The 18,047-nt window shown below is 39.7% G+C and overlaps 2 protein-coding genes across 15 annotated transcripts in view; one reads left to right on the forward strand and one right to left on the reverse strand.

Annotated features, from left to right (window-relative positions):
- Positions 1 to 12,004, forward strand: part of ARNTL (aryl hydrocarbon receptor nuclear translocator like) — a 51,902-nt gene extending 39,898 nt beyond the window's left edge. For all 9 annotated transcript variants that reach the window (XM_042785329.1, XM_042785328.1, XM_042785327.1 and 6 more), the window contains 7 exons: positions 4,044 to 4,150; positions 4,492 to 4,642; positions 5,232 to 5,320; positions 7,174 to 7,282; positions 8,909 to 9,002; positions 10,635 to 10,737; positions 11,296 to 12,004. In XM_042785329.1, coding sequence (XP_042641263.1) covers positions 4,044 to 4,150; positions 4,492 to 4,642; positions 5,232 to 5,320; positions 7,174 to 7,282; positions 8,909 to 9,002; positions 10,635 to 10,737; positions 11,296 to 11,456 — 814 coding nt within the window. In that variant the 3' untranslated portion in view covers positions 11,457 to 12,004. The remainder of the gene's footprint in view (positions 1 to 4,043; positions 4,151 to 4,491; positions 4,643 to 5,231; positions 5,321 to 7,173; positions 7,283 to 8,908; positions 9,003 to 10,634; positions 10,738 to 11,295) is intronic.
- Positions 12,005 to 12,114: 110 nt separating this feature from the next.
- The window catches only part of BTBD10 (BTB domain containing 10), a 30,568-nt gene continuing 24,635 nt past the window's right edge, over positions 12,115 to 18,047 (reverse strand). For all 6 annotated transcript variants that reach the window (XM_042785334.1, XM_042785332.1, XM_042785333.1 and 3 more), the window contains 4 exons: positions 17,720 to 17,840; positions 16,401 to 16,598; positions 14,888 to 14,998; positions 12,115 to 13,426 (listed from right to left, as the gene is read on the reverse strand). In XM_042785334.1, coding sequence (XP_042641268.1) covers positions 13,116 to 13,426; positions 14,888 to 14,998; positions 16,401 to 16,598; positions 17,720 to 17,840 — 741 coding nt within the window. In that variant the 3' untranslated portion in view covers positions 12,115 to 13,115. The remainder of the gene's footprint in view (positions 13,427 to 14,887; positions 14,999 to 16,400; positions 16,599 to 17,719; positions 17,841 to 18,047) is intronic.

Here is an 18,047-nt window from a genome sequence, read left to right on the forward strand (position 1 = left end):
TAAGGTGATAGTCTTGAGAGGAAGCGCAGTAAGGAGAAACTTTTTTTAAAATATTATCTATTTGGTTGGGGTGGTTGGGACTTTTGGGTTTGCAGTTTTTGGTTGTGTTGTTTGGGGGTTTTGTCGTTTCTATTGCTCAGAAAGCTTTCTAAAATATCAGCTATTCAGCAGCAGTGTTTAGAGCTGGTGATAACTCTGGGAGCTATAAGACCATTTGTAGCCTTTGTGTTGCTCAGAAAGTGTGCTCTTCTGTCATGCCAAAGTATGGTAGTTTATGAATGAGTTTTGTTTTCAGAAATCAAATGTATTCCCCGATGGATAATTTTGAAGTATTTCTAAAATGAGACGACTCAGAAAATGTTAATCCGTTGGGTTTAAACACATATGCTCTTATCTAATTGTTTTCCAGCAGTTGTTTACAGTCCCTCGAATGTGTATACTACTTCAGAGGGCTCTTTGAAAGGGAATTTTTATAGAAGAAAGCCTCATCTGTAGGCTTAAACTTGGCATCCTATGATCTGTGCTACCTCTGGAGAATATTTAGGCACCTGTAAAAGTTAAAAACTGTTAATTTACTTCTGTGTTGGGTTTTTTGTTCATATAGCCTTGCACTGTTTCTTTTGTCTTTTGTTCAAGGGAATCCAGGAAAGAAACACTTCTTAAACTCTCTGTGACCCTAATTTTTTGTCCTTAGGGATTGCATGCTCCCTAGAGAAGAATGGCAGTAGATTAGGTACTGACTAGCTGGGCTACCACAGTCAGAGAACTACTTAACAGTTCACTGTCAAAACGGCAGGCTACACTGAAGAGCATTTTAAGGAGCCATCCCATCTCTTACTTCTGCAGTACTTCTAATGAATCTGGATGGTGAATTTGAGAGTAAAATTAAGCTTATTATATATGCAGCTAACATCATATACAGCTTCAGAATTCAAAGCTGCCTTGTTAAATCAGAGAAGCAAGCTAAGGAAAAAAGGAAATAAAGGATGAAATTCAAGGAGGACAAGAAAAATTTCCTTCCTGACTTAATAGAATATGGTCAGATACTGAATTCACAAAGTCTTTTGACATCTGCTGTAGTTTGGTGCATCTTTGTTCCAAAAAGCCTGTTTATCTGCTGTGAAAGTAGATGTAAAAGGTTTGACAAGTTGCTTACTGATGCTCATGTTGGTTGTGTGAGAAACAAGACCACGAATATCTATAAAAAAAAAAAGGTTTTATTGGGGACAAAGTCAGTGGAGCAAAGAATACAGTGCTGGGCGCAATGGCATGCCCTCTGGAGCCAAAGGGGCTCCTTTTTATTGTATAAAAGGTTACATATTCATTTACTCTAATACATATGCATCACTACTCCAAGGGTAGGGAGGGAATATTTCAATTAGTTCTGAGAAATCATTAACGTATCCCCGCACCCCAAATTCCTCCCATCATGCTTGCGCAGTGCTTCCTGGTGGTTGTGGGCACCTTTGTCTTTATGGCTTAGCGGTTTCAGTTCCTCTCTTATCTCAAGGACAAGAGATCCCAGAGATGGCCCATGCTATTCTTTCTCATTCCGTTGCAAAGGAGTTACTGTCCTTTGATATGGACCATCTGGTGAGCATCCCAAGGAGGGGGGGGGGGGGGGGCTTTTGGGTTGGTGTTTCCTCAGATCAATTCCCCCCCTTTTCTTTTCCAGTAGTAAATTCTTTTACTTTTCTTAAAATTTGGATCGTTGTACTAATAATAGCTTTAGCCTAACTCGATAAAAGTGATTGTTTAATTACTTTTAGCGAAAGCAAAATTCTTCTGTTATTTATCACAGTTGTTACCATCTGACATAGATGTTAGTAGCTTTCCCCCTAGTGCAGTGTTGCTAAAAGGCTTGCTTACTGAAGTTGTTGGAAAAATACTGGAATCAGGTTGACTTAGTTCCTAGCTCTTCCTGTTTAAAGATAGACTCTACTTTTTGCTGCTTTGTGGTTCTCTGCAGGCTCTGAGACAATTCATCAAAGCAGTCTTGGAGCTGTCAGCAGATTAAGTGTCCTGGGATAAGATTCACCAGACAAAAGCCAGTTTGAAAATTTCTTTCATGTGAATACTTACAATGTTTTCTTCTCCAAGGCTGAGTTCCTAGAGCTCGCTGTCAGTGAGGACTTCAGGTGTAAGCAACCTGACTGGTGCTGAATGCTTTTAGTGTGTCTGGGAAAAATACAAAAATGTCCTGCATTTAAATACTATGTTTTTTTTCTGCTTCAGTGCTTTTCTTGCTGTTCTTATTCATAGTTATTAATATGTACTAATTTCTACACTGTATAATATTTCATTTGGGCTTTTTTGAGATGCAGAAGAGGTGATGTTCTACCTAGGTTTGTTCCTTATTACCCTTCCCATTTAATTTGCATTGGAATAGTTTGGAATTGTGACTCTTACTCTGATTTCTTCAAGGAACTATAATTTTTCCTTTAGTAAATCTTCTTCTAAGAAATGTACAAAATCAAAGTTCACTGTAGTTGAGGAGTTTTGTTTGCTCTCCATTCTTCTAGTGAGGCTCTCAAATTCAAACATTCAGCCATGTTACTTTCTGTTCTGATGTACTTAAACAGCTTCACTACGGCTCCTGCAGATTCAATTCTGACCGTGTTCTCTAGCTTTTAAATTAATTAGTGTGTGTTTCAGGGTCTTCCTGGGTGGCTTGCCCTGCTTTGTTCCTTTCTTAGCTGTTTCTTCCTTCACCAGAAAGTCTTCAGGATGGTTTCCCCAGGTGGTGGCTGTCTTCTGTGCACTGTGGTTGCAGGAATGTGGTGTCGCTCCCCAGATACCATCAAAAGCCTCTCTTACACTATCTTCTGGGGGCTGGAGTCAACTGAGCACATCCCTAATGTACAAGGTGACAGCAATTCTCTTCTGTCCATCTTCTCCCTGCTCCTCCCCCCTGCCCCCCGTTAATTTTTCACATTGGTATTCTGGGTTAGATGAGTTATCCTGAGGAATTTGTTACAGCTTCTAAATCATTAACAACTCAAGAAAGAATTCTTGTCTTACATTAACATACAGATCTCCAGGGTGTTCAGCATACTGGCCCTCTATAGCTTCTTCCCTGTCCAGAAAGACCCTTTCACCTTGTGCTAGGCTGCTCTATGGCTCGTTGTCACTTACCTGAAGTGCTGCTTTGCCATTTCCTCTTGAACATAGTTTAAAGCTTGGGCTACCAAGTTGTTGCACAGTGTCGTCTCTTCCTGGTTTCTTGAGATGTCCTCCATCCTTGCCAATGGCTTCTTGAGTCAGATCAAGAATCCACATCTTTCCCATGTCACAGATCGCAGGTGTATTTCGTTCTAGTTTTCTGATGAGGAAGAAAATGAGTTGACTTTGTGGCTGGTTCTGGTAAAACAAAAAGTTGGTTTATTTGCTTCATGCTCCCATTCAGTTTAAAACAGACACAGAGGAGGTCTCTTAGTACTTATTCAGGAACCTTCTATTTGTTAGCCTTTCTTTTCTACTGTGTATGGGTGCAGGGTTTGGTGGGACAGTTTTTTGTCCCACTAAGGCTTGTGACTTGAGAGGAGAAAATGCTCCTGAAGCACTTGGTACGCTACAATTTATCCTCTGTGCAGCAGCAGAACTGTGGGTACTCAAAGGAGCATAGCAGGTCTTCAAACCTTCGATGTCTGTTTTTCAGTGGTGTTTTATGCAGAAAGCTTCTTATGATCTTGTGACTGCTACAGGGCAGCTTTATTCAGGTTTAAATTCTCAAAGTTACAATATACTTCCGAAGCTATTTACAAAGTCTTACATCTCTACCTTTGGTGATAGGTCAAATATAATATCTGAGGGTTTTTGGTGTTACCTACTTTTTTTAATTACCCGAGATTTAAAAAGAGTATTCTTGATGATGTTTTGGTTTTGTTTTTTTTTTTTTTTTATCTTCTAAGCTGCAAATACCTTTCCACATTATGTGAGCCTTACCCAACCTCAGGGTGAGTTTTAGAAATCTGTCACTAATACTTCAACATGAAACGAATTTTTATCTCTTCTGTTTTTTCCCTCCACCTCCCTTCCCCAAGGGCAACAGCCATTCTGGCATACTTACCCCAGGAACTTCTAGGTACTTCGTGCTATGAATATTTTCATCAAGATGATATAGGACATCTTGCAGAATGTCATAGACAAGGTACAATTATTAATAATTCAGTAAAGAAATTTTGTAAAAACATTGGGAACAATTGTATAGTAAGAAAACCAAACAAACTTGAAAAGATTTGGATATCTCTCTGTAAATGATTTAGTCAAGAACATTGTGCTCCATGTGCCAAACAATATGATTATCTTTAGACTTCCATGGATTTTTAGTGAATATTTGTGGTTCAGGTTGGGTGAGGGAGGATGACTGGAGAAATAACATTTTTCTTCAGGGCTGATGGGAAGAATTATCAGTTTTCCTGATAAGGGCTCTGCTTATGTAGTCATGGTGGCTGTTTGACACAACGTTACTTGCTTTCTGCCTGTTTTTAGTTTTGCAGACAAGAGAAAAAATTACAACTAACTGCTACAAGTTTAAAATAAAAGATGGCTCTTTTATTACATTGCGGAGTCGCTGGTTCAGTTTCATGAACCCTTGGACCAAAGAAGTAGAATACATTGTCTCAACAAATACAGTTGTTTCGTAAGTATTTCTTCTCTTAGCAGTTGCATGTAAATGCTGATGATTGCTTTGCGCTGTTTTCAGATGAGATTTGACCTAAATATGTGTATATCTTCTATAAGACAATAGATATCTTTGCCAGATAACACCCAGAACTGCATATCTGGGGAGAGAGGAATTAGTTTACTAACTGCAGTAGTTTAATATCTGTTTATTAAAGCCTGAAGAAATACAAATGTTTTGTTTCTTTCAGGAAAACCTGGGGTTCCAGTCTTTGTAGGGATTTATGGGAGATGCATTTCTTTGCTTTTGTAGGGATGTCCCCTCCTCTTTTTACTTGAGGGTTCTGTACAGGTGCAGTGACTTCACACTAAGAGGAATTCTCTTGTGAAAGCTGTTTGGGTTCTGTATTGCACACTTCGAGTGGTAACATGGTGGTTTATTTCTGTGGTTTATCTGGCCTTGGTGTCACTCACAGTGCTTCTTTCACTGAGGTGATGCTGACTCACAAACTACTTAAACCCTGAAGCATCCTGTTCTGACACACTGGCAGAGTGACTGGTTTGCAGGGTTTTCTATGACTGATTCTTCTAATTCTTGAAATCCACAGCACCAACGTACTTGATAGTGGAGACGCAGCCTTTCCCCAGCTTGCAGCTTCTCCACACAGCATGGACAGTGTGCTTCAGGCTGGAGAAGGTAACTGCTGTACTGTGAGGAAATTATTTGCCACCATGCCTTGTTAGCATCTAATCCTGCATGCATAAATCTGCTGTACTTTTGCATTGTGAATTGGTTAATATCTGAAAAAAAAATAAGTTTTAGGGCAAGGAAGTGCTAATGCGGTTCTTGACCTGTTGAATTTAAATACCAACTTTGGATATAAACTGGTCAAAGTGAAGTGAATGAGCCAGTTGAAGGACACAAGTGTAAACAGGGTTGGAGGAGTGTTTGCCTTCATGGGTGGTGCTATTTGTACATCGTCCAAGAATGACTTTAGGTTCTTTGCTCAGTGCAGATGACTATGCAGAGGGTGATTGGATCACAACCATAGTTTGGCTGTTCAGCTTATTGTCCCTCACCTGCCCTTGATTTGTGTCTGTGTAAGGCATGAAGCCTGACCTCTAGGTAATCACCATGGGCTTGTTATGAATGCTGCAGATCACTGAACCATCAGTTATAACAGGTGGTGTGTAGCATAAGGCAGAGCAGGGCTTGATTTAATACTGAAGCGCTGCTGGGGCAGGGTGGAAGTGAGAGAGAATAGAAGGATGCAGTGATGGCCCATGGATGAAAGATGGAAGAAGAAAGATGGTGATAGTACTGAGATTATTTCCAGAGTTTCGTTGCATTTAGAGACCCTGTTTGCTAGGTACTACCCTGATCAGCTATGCCTTTATAGCTGTGGAACAAGGATATTGCACATGGCTAGGATTACTTTGTAAGCTGTACACAATACACTTAGAACACTGCAAGACTTGAGCAAAGCTGGGCTTCTCCGTTATCTGTTGTGAAAAATGAGGTTCAGTAAGTGAATCTGGAGGAGGAAAGGTGGCAAAGCATGGGACAGGTGACAGTGGTAGGAAGAAAAGCTGCCATGTAGGCATGAGGGTTAGTTGCTTTGAAGGTAGAGTAACAGCAGTAGCATGGTGTCTGGGCCTTCTGAGAATGGAAAAACATACAGAACAAACTTATTCTTGCCACAACACAGCCTTTGAAAAGAAACCAGATGTGTAATATCCTCATGCTGACAGTTCTTGTCCCCACAAAAGAAAGTTAATTGAGCAAATTTTAATTTCAAGTGGTTCTGGCTCTGCTAAGGATTAATGACCCGTTAGGTGAACCGTCTGACCTCCTGATGGGTCTGAGCCATCGATACTAAGGGTTGCTATAGTTAAATATAAACTTCTAAATGAATGAAATTATCCATTATGAGTAAGCAATGCTAAGGGCTTTCTTGCCCTTTCAGTACATGATCTTTTCTTCACTCTGCCTTGGAGTGTATTGGGCTCCTTCCTGACTACCTCTCAAGTGTTGTGCAAATGTCAAATCACATTAAAGTTACAGTGAGCTTCTAACTGTTCAGACCACGCTTTTTCCTCCATTTTTAGATACTTGCAGTTACCTACAGGGGGTTTATTTATGTTCATCAGGTAGCTTGGGCTTATCCCATATTGGATGGAATATGCACTGGTACATTCTTCACACAAAGCAAAGAACAAACATGTTTGGAGATGAGCCTGTTCAGGTACAGAATAAAGCAGGTCTGACAGTCTGTTCCGTACCAACTCTGGACAAGAGGTACTATAAGACCCTGAAAAGTCAGGATGTGTTGTGTGCCTGCTGGCACAGAGGGATGACAAAGAGACATAGCATAGCTTGGTGCAAGTCAGAGCTTTCCATACATTTAAAGGTACTCACCAGTTGGTGGAAGTGTAAATAAATACAGTTCAGAAGGTCCTGCAGCTTGTCAAAGCATGCCTAAATACAATTGCTTTTTTGGAAAAGGTTTGCAAGCTTTTATCTGATCTTAAGATATTTACTCATTTCAGGTGGCCCAAAAAGGACCCATCCTACTGTGCCTGGAATTCCAGGTGGAACGAGAGCTGGGGCAGGTAAAATAGGGAGGATGATTGCTGAAGAAATCATGGAGATTCACAGGTGAGAGAAAATAGTATGAAGTTAGAGGAAAATCAGTATTGTTCTTTAAGAGAAAATAGTGAAAGAACAAAAAAGTTACAGCCTTCCAGCTTTCTACTGTAAAAGACTGATATTGGAACTTTTTTGATAGTGGTGATAATTATCTGTTTACCAGAAACAGTAGTTAAAAAGAACAGCTAACTAGAAACAAATTCCTTTCCCAAATATTCTTTTCCCAATGACATAAGTGTGTAAGTGGCACAACTTACAAATGTCAAAGCTAGTGACTGCATACCAAAAAAGCAATTTTTGTTTTCGTGGAATCCACTTTGCTCAGATGCTTTTAGAGTTCTTGGATATGAGAGTTCAGCTTGGGCAGTTCTACCACAGCTCTTTGAGCAAGGACCCAATGATTAAGCTAGCTCTGCCAGCCCCGAGGCAGTCTGTCTAAAACTCAAAATGTAGGTGTCTGGTTTAAACAGGAAGGCTTGTAGCACCCTTCAGGAAGGGGCTGCAGTAATACACGGAGCTGTTTCTCAGAACGTCCATCTCCTCTCTTACCTGTGTGAGCAGCTCCTTGCAGTGCGTGTCACTTAATTTCTACTGGCTAACAGTAACTGTTCTGCCTGAATTTCCCCTTGGGAATTATTCCCTTCCCTGTAAAAGTGGTCTCATCCAACAGATGTTTAGTGGCAGTAATTTAACCATACTGAGCTGCAATTCAGGAAAATATTCAGTCTGCTTCTCATAGTTTTGTTTCTGCTGCAGGAGAGACTACTTACACAGGGAATGGCAGACCTATCACCTAAGAAGAATAGAAGAAAAGAAAATTAAAAATAAAAAGCCACACCAAGGCTGAACCAATACTTTGAAACTTGACCATCTTTTAGTAGCTGTAAAACACTTAATTAGCCTCAGTGAGTGTAGTAGTATAGTTTACCACCCGTGTTTTCATCTCATTTCAAGACCCTGGGTTAGTTCCAGTCCTTTTTCAGCAGCTGTTACTATTTTCCAAGCTGCCTTCTGTTCAGCTTTCCCAGGGGAACTCTGCCAAGGATAGGATTCCCATTTCCATTGCTTTTCTCTCTAACTGCCCCCTCCTCCCTTTAGTGTAAGATTTGTTGGTTCTACAGTTAATACATTATTCATTAAATAAAAAATGATATTTGATCAAGCTATGGAAAATTAAAGTGAAAAATGCTGGACAGTTAAAAAAAAATTAACTATATCAGATATCCAGTGTACTACCGTAGCAGTAGCTCACTTAAGGGAGTCTAGGTGACTGAGGCAGCTTGAATTCTTAGCTGGTCTAAATCGAAGTAAAATCCGAAAAATTAGGTTTTCTTCAGTACCCAGGACCTTTCTCTTCTGACTGAGATCTGCACAGGAACAAATCAAGGGTAGAGGAAGTAAAGCGTGCAGACTGAGCAAGCTGGACAACTTACACACAACTGTTTAGCTGCAACTAAAAGGTGCTACTGCTGATTTGAGTAACACTGGGAAAGTGAGGAAATTGCAAAAATGAAGTTCATGCTTTTAACGCCTTATGCCACTTGATACTGAAGCCAGCATTTGAAACTCCAAGCGTCTGTCATCTGAATCTTAAAGTTGCTGGTAAATTCATTCCCTATTTTATCCTTATTTTAGAATAAGAGGATCATCACCTTCTAGCTGTGGTTCAAGTCCACTGAACATTACCAGCACCCCACCACCCGACACATCCTCCCCAGGGGGCAAGAAGGTAAGAACCAGCTTTGCAGATAGTCTTGTAGCAGTAGTGAGAAGCAACATGAGGTCATGCCTGTAAAATTACATGGGATACTGAACTCCTGGCTGCTTGGCTGAAAAAGTCTGACAAGAAGTCAAAGTATTCTGGTGGCCAAAATCCCTTTACAGTAGTCCCTAAAGTGCGGAGACCAGTAGTTCTTAAACAAAAAAAAAAAAAAAAAAAAAAAAAAGAAACAAGAGCTGGTGGATTTCAAAAGCTGCCAGTTTAACTGAGCTGCAAGAAACTGCTCTCCTCCCACCTCGATCCTCCAAAAACTCTTTAACACCACGTACTGGTGACCACTGGAAGTGCTGTTGCTTGAGCACTGACTGTGCTCAAATCAATCACCAGTTTTACTGTAGAGCTGTAGCACCAAATATGACAATTAGATGCTTTACTGCACCCTGACAGTTTATTTTTGTATCAATACCATGTACCATGCCTTGTTCTAAGATTGCTTGAGTAGCACTTACGTACCATTACCATCACTTAGCCACCTCAACACTTCCACTGGCTGCATTTAAGTCATCTAGTAAATTGTCGCTTCTGGTAGTTACATTCAAGGCAAGAAGAACATTTATCCAAATCCTTATTCTGTGCATTCAAACACTGCCTCAGACTTACTTTTGGTTTTTTTTTTTTTGCCAGAAACTATGATGACTGTATGTAAGAATTGCTTGTACTGGAGCATATAGCTGACAGTAAATATTTCTGTCTATTCTTAGCTGTCGTTGTCCTTGAACTAAAACTTCATGTTGGAACAAACTGAACTATAATTCTATGAATAGTTGTTATTGCTCCTTCTGCCCTCCAGTAATTCAACACCTACATCTAGGAGGAGCTACTGTAATGGAATAAAGGAACATATACACGGAGACTTCGGTATTTCTGAGAGGGTGCCTCCTCAATATTTCTCCTTAGGAGGCTACAGCTGTTAGAAACAACCCCAGGTCCAGCTGCCGCTGCCCTCAGAAGGGGGCTCACAAGTACTTCCCTCCTGGTGTGTATGCACAGCGGAGCAGTTCAGAGCTCTGGTTCAAGGTCACTATTCCCTCACTATTTAAGAATCACAGAGAAGGTCCTTCCATTTCTGGTGAGCTCTGGTGTGCACAGTACTGCTTGTACCAAACAAGGGTTAGGCTTACACTCCAGGAGCAATGCTTAGCTCACGCGCTCTGTCTCTGCCTGTGAGGATTAGATTCCTAAAATTAAGGTTTTTAGTTGACAGTACTTTACCTATATGGTACTTACCGATTCAAAAGCAATGTGTAGGTAACTAATTTACTATCACTTGCAGATGGAATACTTACAAAGATGACCCAAAGAAATCCCGAGGACTTTTTCTAGTAACTTTCCAGAAGTTCAGTACATAGTACTGATGTGGTATCTTCCTTTCTGGCAGTGATGTACTGTCTGACAGCTGCTTGATGGGCATAATACAAAGGAAGTAGCTCCTAATTTACAACTAGTCTGATAGCTAGCCTTTAAGTGTTAGGTTTTTATCAGGAAGCCCATATTCCCTACATTAAAAATCCCACTGTAGGACTGTTTAAGACGTAATGCAACATATCATGCTGTTTCATGGCTTCTGTTTTTTCTTTCAAGATCCTGAATGGTGGCACTCCAGACATTTCTTCAGCTGGGTTACTGTCTGGGCAAATCCAGGATAACTCTGGTTACCCATATTCTGACAACTCCTCTATTCTTGGTAAGTGAAATCACACACTAACATGCTTCAATAAAGACATACAGACCACTGTAACAATATGGTGGTTTTTAGCAGTAACTTGCTTTCACCATGTGCAGGCTATAGATGAGGCACAAAAGCCCTCAACCTACCACTCTAGTAGCTTACTTTATATTACAATTTTTTTTAGATAGGCCGTGGCAGCCTCTCTTCTTGCAGAATCAGTGTAAATTAGCTGAACTCCTCACCTGCTTTTTGTGAGTGCTTTTAAACTGAAGAAGAAAGGCTAGCCTGACTCCTAGATGTCAATCTAGACTTATTTTTGAAGTAGAGCATATAAAGTCATCCTTATTAGGTGTATACTGGTCATTGCTGAGGATTGACCTAACTTTTGTCCTCTGAGACCCAGGTATCAGTGCTATCCCTGATAGCACCTAGGTATCAAACAGATAAAATGCTTCCGGAATAGTTTGGCTTGTTCCGATGTTCTACCTCAAGTCCCAGGGCAAGTGCCTATAGCAGGGGAAGTGAATGAAGCAAAACTGAACTTCTGGTTACTTACTGTATTTACCCTGACAGGGGAGAACTCACATATAGGCATTGACATGATTGACAATGACCAAGGATCGAGCAGCCCGAGCAACGACGAAGCAGCAATGGCAGTAATAATGAGCCTTCTTGAAGCAGATGCAGGTCTGGGTGGCCCTGTAGACTTCAGTGATTTGCCCTGGCCCTTGTAAATGATGCACCTGGCTTCAACATCCAAGTATCAAAGTGCATTTACTGGTGGAGTTCTACAGTCTGTGAAACTTGTTGGACTGAGAAGCTTTTATGTACAAATTTCATAAAAGCTGCATCAGAACACAACTCATCCTACCATGTGTAACTTCAGACAAAGTGGAATAACCTGCTACAGTGTTCTGTGTTGATTTGGTTAGCTGTGTATAGCTTGCAATACTTGTATATTTTGGATTCTGTTGTTTGAAATTTTTTTTAAATCACTGTGCAACTCACTGGCATCAGTGGTAGCTTTTATATGCAAATGACCATTTCAGATGTATGGTGTGTTTTTACACTGCAAAACAGTCCCCATGTGGATATTTCTTACACTAATTGTACCATAAAGCTGTTTATTCTTTCTTGTAAGAATCCTTTACTATAAATATTGTTAAAGTGTAATGTATTAGACAGTTAAATATTTTTAAAATAAATGTTTCCCTTGTTCTAAGATGGAGCATTTACTTTGATAAATAAATTTGATAAAACCCTGCCAAAGGTGCATGTTAGAGGCAGTTGGTATATATCATTTCTTTAGCCTTGGGGGAAAAGGGAGGAAAAACAATGCCTTAAATACAAGCTTTTGTCACTGCACTGAATTTCTAGAGAAGCTAGCATTACTTCCTCCTACATTCAAGTTCACATTAAGAAAAACACAACACTAAGGTAGGTTAAGATAGTCTGACATTACCAGGTTTCTCATTAAGAAATACTTGTTTTTCACATAATATTAACCATCCTTCTGAGGAAAGAAAAGGAACTACTTTCAAAATTCATCTGTATACTTGATCTCAGTCACAGGTAATTCAAACCCATTAAAATAATGGAAACTTTATTTGCATGAAAAACTTGTTTACAATCATTAATAAATGAAGAATGAACCATTTGCATTTTCCTATTTCATGACACTTATGAAAAATGTATTAAATAAATATTTGTGAACAGATTAAGGTAAGGCAGAATTTAAGATAAAGCCCCTATCCCTTGTTCACAATTCTTGAACATGGCTCACGCTGCAAACAAGTGAAAAAATTCACTAAAGAACTTTTAGTTTAACAAGATGTTACATGGGTAATTGAATCATGTCCTCAATCCAAAAACCCAAAAGTAAGTAGTTTTGTGCTCAACCATATACAATAACTTTAAAAGGGTCAATCTATAAATAGTTTTACTCTGAACAGTTAATACTTTTGATAGAAGCACTTTGTTAGTATTGTGCAATACATTTATAAAAAATGGCTTCAATTTCCATTTATCAACCATTTATAAAGTGCTACTATCAATTCCAATTCTGCATTCTAACCCTGTGTAACAATACTGATGTACACTAGCCACCAGCTTCCCATTGGTTTTGATGGGCTCAAGAGTGAGGACAGTCCAGCATACAAATCACCAATGTCACAAACCTACCGTAAACACATACATGTATGTAACTGGAACCCCAGGATGTTTGATCTGTACTCTCTCAAAAACAATCAGGTACTCCCTTTGGTCTTTTCAAAGGTCCATACTGCAATATCCTAAACACTGTTACACAATGGAAAAAACTGGAATTGCAGTGTAGTATGAGTTGAGTACAGTCACCTTAAAGTAGCATGCTTTTGTTTTAGTAAGAGTCTAGATCAGAGAGGTGGGTTTTGTCCCTCAGTATCCATCTCACTGTTACTAGGTGGAGGGTGAATAGGCAGAATATCCAGCTCATCTACTTGGGGGGTAGGATGCATTACCACAAGCTGGTCCTGGGGTATATCTGCTGCTGCTGCCGCTAAATTTGTAATTGATTTGCTTTTCACACACTGAAAGTCAACATGCCGACTCTTCCCCTCCTCCTTCTCCCACGACATCCGAATAAATGGTCTTTGGACATAGTTGTAAATCACCTCCGGCCTTCCACCCGGTCGCTTTTTCACTTTCTCTTTGTATGTAGGGTAACCTAAGAAACAGAGCACAGCAGAAGTTAACATTTCCTATGCTGTTTAGTTCCAGGTTTTCTTTTACAAAAAGGCAGCATGTGGAAGCAGTGAAGAGTAGCAGTTACCACCATCAACACCCTGAATGGAAACAGATGCCATCATGTTTTTAATTGTATCTATGCAAGGAGGACACAGGCAGCAGTTTAACTACCACCCAAATTGTAAGGAGAGAGGCTACAGTGCCAGCAATACTGAATATATTGCCACCAGACAACAACTCTTCTAAGTTTCACAGGCAAAGCTAGTTGTTCCCTTCTTGAGCCAAAAGCAGCCAGCTGTTTCTAAAACCTTAGACCTGGAAAGCAGGACACAAGATCTCCAAAGCAGAGAACAGTGTTGCTCTGATCTGTGGTTTAAGTTCCCAAGTGGAGTCACAGTGCACTCCTCCCAGCTTCCTCAGATGATGAAAATACATCACCTTAGACCAATTATCAACTCTGGTTATGCTCTGTTTGAGTCACCTCTTCCCCCTGCCTAAGAAAATTTTCATTACTAGAAAGTTACACGTTATTATGGGGCACTATCATTAAAGTTTAGTTGTTTGTCTATAACAAGAAACGCCAGCAGCAATAACCTGGTATTAGCCAGCATTACACAGAAAACCAGTTTTTGTTTAGTTGAACAGCATGTCAATCAAGGCTCACACGTCATTCAGCTGAGCTTATTTACTTATTATTTCAGAGATCTAAAGCAGGTAGAAGCATTTGCTTTTGGTTGGTAAATTACAAACATAACAGCTTGATGAGTGAATGATAATGATAGAAATCCTGCAAATTATAAAGGCTGGATTTTTAAATATTTGGGTCAACAATCAGAAGGAAAATGAAATGCAAAGAAATACAGTTGTCATGTTCACAATAAAAATCTAGGACTACTTTATGTAGTTGTTTTCTGCAAAGCCAGAGCTGAGATTTTACAGATCAGCCTCCTAACTTACAATATGTTTATTTCAGATTAGTATTTCTTTCACTTCCATGATCCATTTGATAGTTTTGTATTTTGTGGAAGAAAATATTTGCCTGCCACTTAACATAAAATTTTTAATTTCAAGCCCTAAAAAGGACACCAGACCAAGAACAGAATACATACAGCTATAAAAATGCATCATTACTTCAAATAAAGCACAGAGATTTTCTGTGAAAACTAAAAGGCAAATGGCATGAGATGCAGTTGCAAGTCAGTAGAAACCACCTAAGTTCCTCTGCGAACACTCTAGCAACCAGATATATCCTGTAGACCAGTCATGGGCCTGTAATGGGCTTTTCTACCTGGACCAGTTATTTACTAGGTGCCACTCCTGCTCTGGCCATTTTATCATCAGTATGAAAGACAATACCAACCCTGATTTTTTCAACTTCTGAGATGATCATAAAGCAGTTTTTTTCCCAAAAGAGTCAGTGTACAAGCAATGCTTCTCTTACCTTCGATGCCCAGTCGGATCTTCTTGAGCCCCCTTTCCTTCAGAACTGATTTGGCCACATCTCGATTTTCAATGTATTTGAAAAATCTATACAACTTTGTGCTGTAAATAACTAAAGATACATTTTAATGAGGAAAAACTGTATTCGAAGATTGAACTTTTAGTCTTAAAGATTTATCTTTTTCACTGTTTTGCTTTACTCTAGTATTTCTATTTCAGAATAGGGTGAGAGACTCAAGAACTCTTGAGAAAAATGGCTGAAGGCACTGTGAAATGGGTTGGTTGCACATGTCTTTTTCCATATCAGTTTAGTCTGTTTTATACAGTTAGGGGGTTTTTGGGTGGATTTAGGAATGCAGTAGGACACTTCACAGAGCAAATCACATTATATACTCCCAACCCCAACTCCACAAAAGACATCAATTTTTTTAACTTTTTGATGGAATTCCTGCAGACATCATAAAATCTTTCAGTTCTGCTTGTCATTACAAGAGATCTGCAAATTAATTTCAGAAAACCCAGAGTTGTGAAGCAGAACAAGAGGAACACCTTGGAAATCTAATTATCACAGCTTAAAAGAAGGGACTGGGGCCAATAATCCTGTAGAGCTGCAGAGATCCTAATCTACTGTTCCTGAAAAGTACAGAAGGCAAGTGTGTGTCTAACTAATTACTTAGGGTAGGGGGTATTTTTAATTGACATCTTTGAGACATAAAGGTCCTAGATACCTAATGTAGTAACACAATTGGCTCAGAACAGCCACATTTGATCTATATTCACATTGAGCCTCTCTGTAGGAACAGCTGCAGGTTTGCATCCTCCAAAAATGTAAGTTGTTTTTTTTTTTTTCCTGTTGGTGGTGGTGTATTTAGGAAAAAAAAAAAAAAAAACAAAACCCAAAACAACCACCAAACAAAACTGTAATACCTTGAAGAGACGTCTAAGAAGATTTTATACTACTGGAGCACAATGACCATCTCAAGCTCCTACAGGCCCCACAAAACCCTGAATTTGTTTTCATACTGAAGGAACATTTTCAGCTACAAGGACAGCTCTGATGCAGGGAGAGACACTCCACTCACCAGTGCTTTAAGTCATCCATACACCAAGCTAGTATACTTCCAAAATACTAAGAGATACTTCATACCCACCACCACCACCCCCCCCGCAAAACCCACCCCTCTAGTTGCTCTTCCACAGTAAATGTGACTCCTACCCATTTTTCTCATCAAGCTCTTTCTGAGAAGGTATTTCCTTCCCCCTCATTGACTGACAATACCTTAGTAAAAAAATTAGCTTCTCTTTCTGATTAGATTTGAAAGTAACATGCAACATACGCTTCTGTGAAGCAAAACGTGAAGCAGAACTACCAAAACTAAGGGTTTTTTTGATGAGGCATTAGTGATGTTGTAAAGACCTTGCTAACACCACTTATGTATAAAAGGTTAAATAAGCACATTTACTGCTACCTCTGCCGTAGCATGGCTTGGTGGAAATGATGAAAATAAACTTACTTTGTGAATACTCCTCTCCCATTTGTGGAGGATACTCTTCATCCCAGTCAACAACATCATCATCTGTCAGCACAACAATGTGGCACTCCCTCTCCCCACTTTGGGCACTGGCTACCATCAGTGGGAGAATCATTTCTTCTAGATAAAACTCAAATTGTTTGCGAGCACCATCATTTGACAATTCATGCATGAGAGCACCTGGAACAAAATTTTAAGTACAGGCATATTTGAAAGCTTATTCAAAAAATTAAGGCAGGAATAAAACACAGCCGTTCCATTTATTTTGTAGTATTTACTACAGAAAACTTTAAAGACACTTAGTCTATTAGTTTGTGTAAGATCAGACCTTTTTCAAATGTTTACCAGAAGCCACACCAGAAGGTCAAACTACTAAGATTGTCCTTGCAGATATTAACATACTGTTGGACAGACGAGTGACTTTGAGGAGACCTCCTTCATGTTTTACTACTGCTAAATGTTTGGTAACTGTGTGTAAGACTCCTCTCCAGCTTCCTAAAAGAAACATTACTTAAGCCAGTTGCTGGACAAGTAGAGCATGCAACCCACTTTTCATAAGCAGTAGCTTAAACACAAAGCCTCTCAAAACCCTCACAGCATGAGCTGCTAAATCCTCCTGCTAAGGACAAAGTGCACCGAGAGTGTGACTCAGCAGGTGACACGCCGTGAGGTCGCGGCACTGCCGGTGAAGGCACTGGTGCCCCACACAGATCTCTCTGCTGGCATGTCACCGCTCGGCCTTGGGCCAGGCTCCGCACTGCAAAAACACCAGGAGATCACAGGCCCTGAAGACACAGGCCTGGCCATTTAAACATCCGCCAAAATTTCAGCTGTGCTCAGGGAAGGAACGAGCTGAAGAGACAATACCCACTGGGAACCATCATGCCCCCTACACCACCGCAGCTGTGCTACTTTTGATAGCAACACAGATTAAGTCTCTTAAGCAAGGAGTTGAATACATTATCCTCCCTGTCCTCTGCAAAAAAGATACCACTTAATGTTACTGTATCCGTACTGCAAATGCATCAGAGAATTTAAGTATTCCACAGAGCTGACCACAGCAGAAAAATATATGAGTATCAGACACCAAAATATCAGAAATATCTTTCAAGAAGTATACATCCATTATCTTTAGGGCTTTATTTACCTAAGAGATAAAAAAGGATGGATTTTGCTCAACATAGTGTTACACGTGTTCCTTACCTCAATAAAGGACAGCATTTGGAATTACTCCCCCTGCTCCCCCATTTGCTTAAGTTAGTCTCTATAACTCAAATTATTTTAATAATTTCTGTACTTACTGAGATCTCTGCATTTAATAGTACTATACTCAAAAGAGATACAGAGATAGTCACATGCTTCTCTCAATTCAGGGATAGATATCCCATCAGGACAGCGTATCACTCCAGTCTTGTAGTAATCCTACAGTAATACAGCAAACAAAAAACAGAATACACTTCAACATTCACTGACAGAAACATTTCAGCATTTCATTTATGATGCTTTCTCCACAAGTAAATCCCCTAAAATGTAAAAGGGCAACATATGTTAAACTTCAAGCATCTGATTGTCCTCAAATTTAAAAATTTTCTGAGCAGCTTTCAGAGCAGTGAGCTCTGGTTAAAACGG

The sequence above is a fragment of the Tyto alba genome, unplaced genomic scaffold (genome assembly GCF_018691265.1).
Source record: "Tyto alba isolate M040663 unplaced genomic scaffold, T.alba_DEE_v4.0 Super-Scaffold_8, whole genome shotgun sequence".
NCBI classification, from domain to species: domain Eukaryota; kingdom Metazoa; phylum Chordata; class Aves; order Strigiformes; family Tytonidae; genus Tyto; species Tyto alba.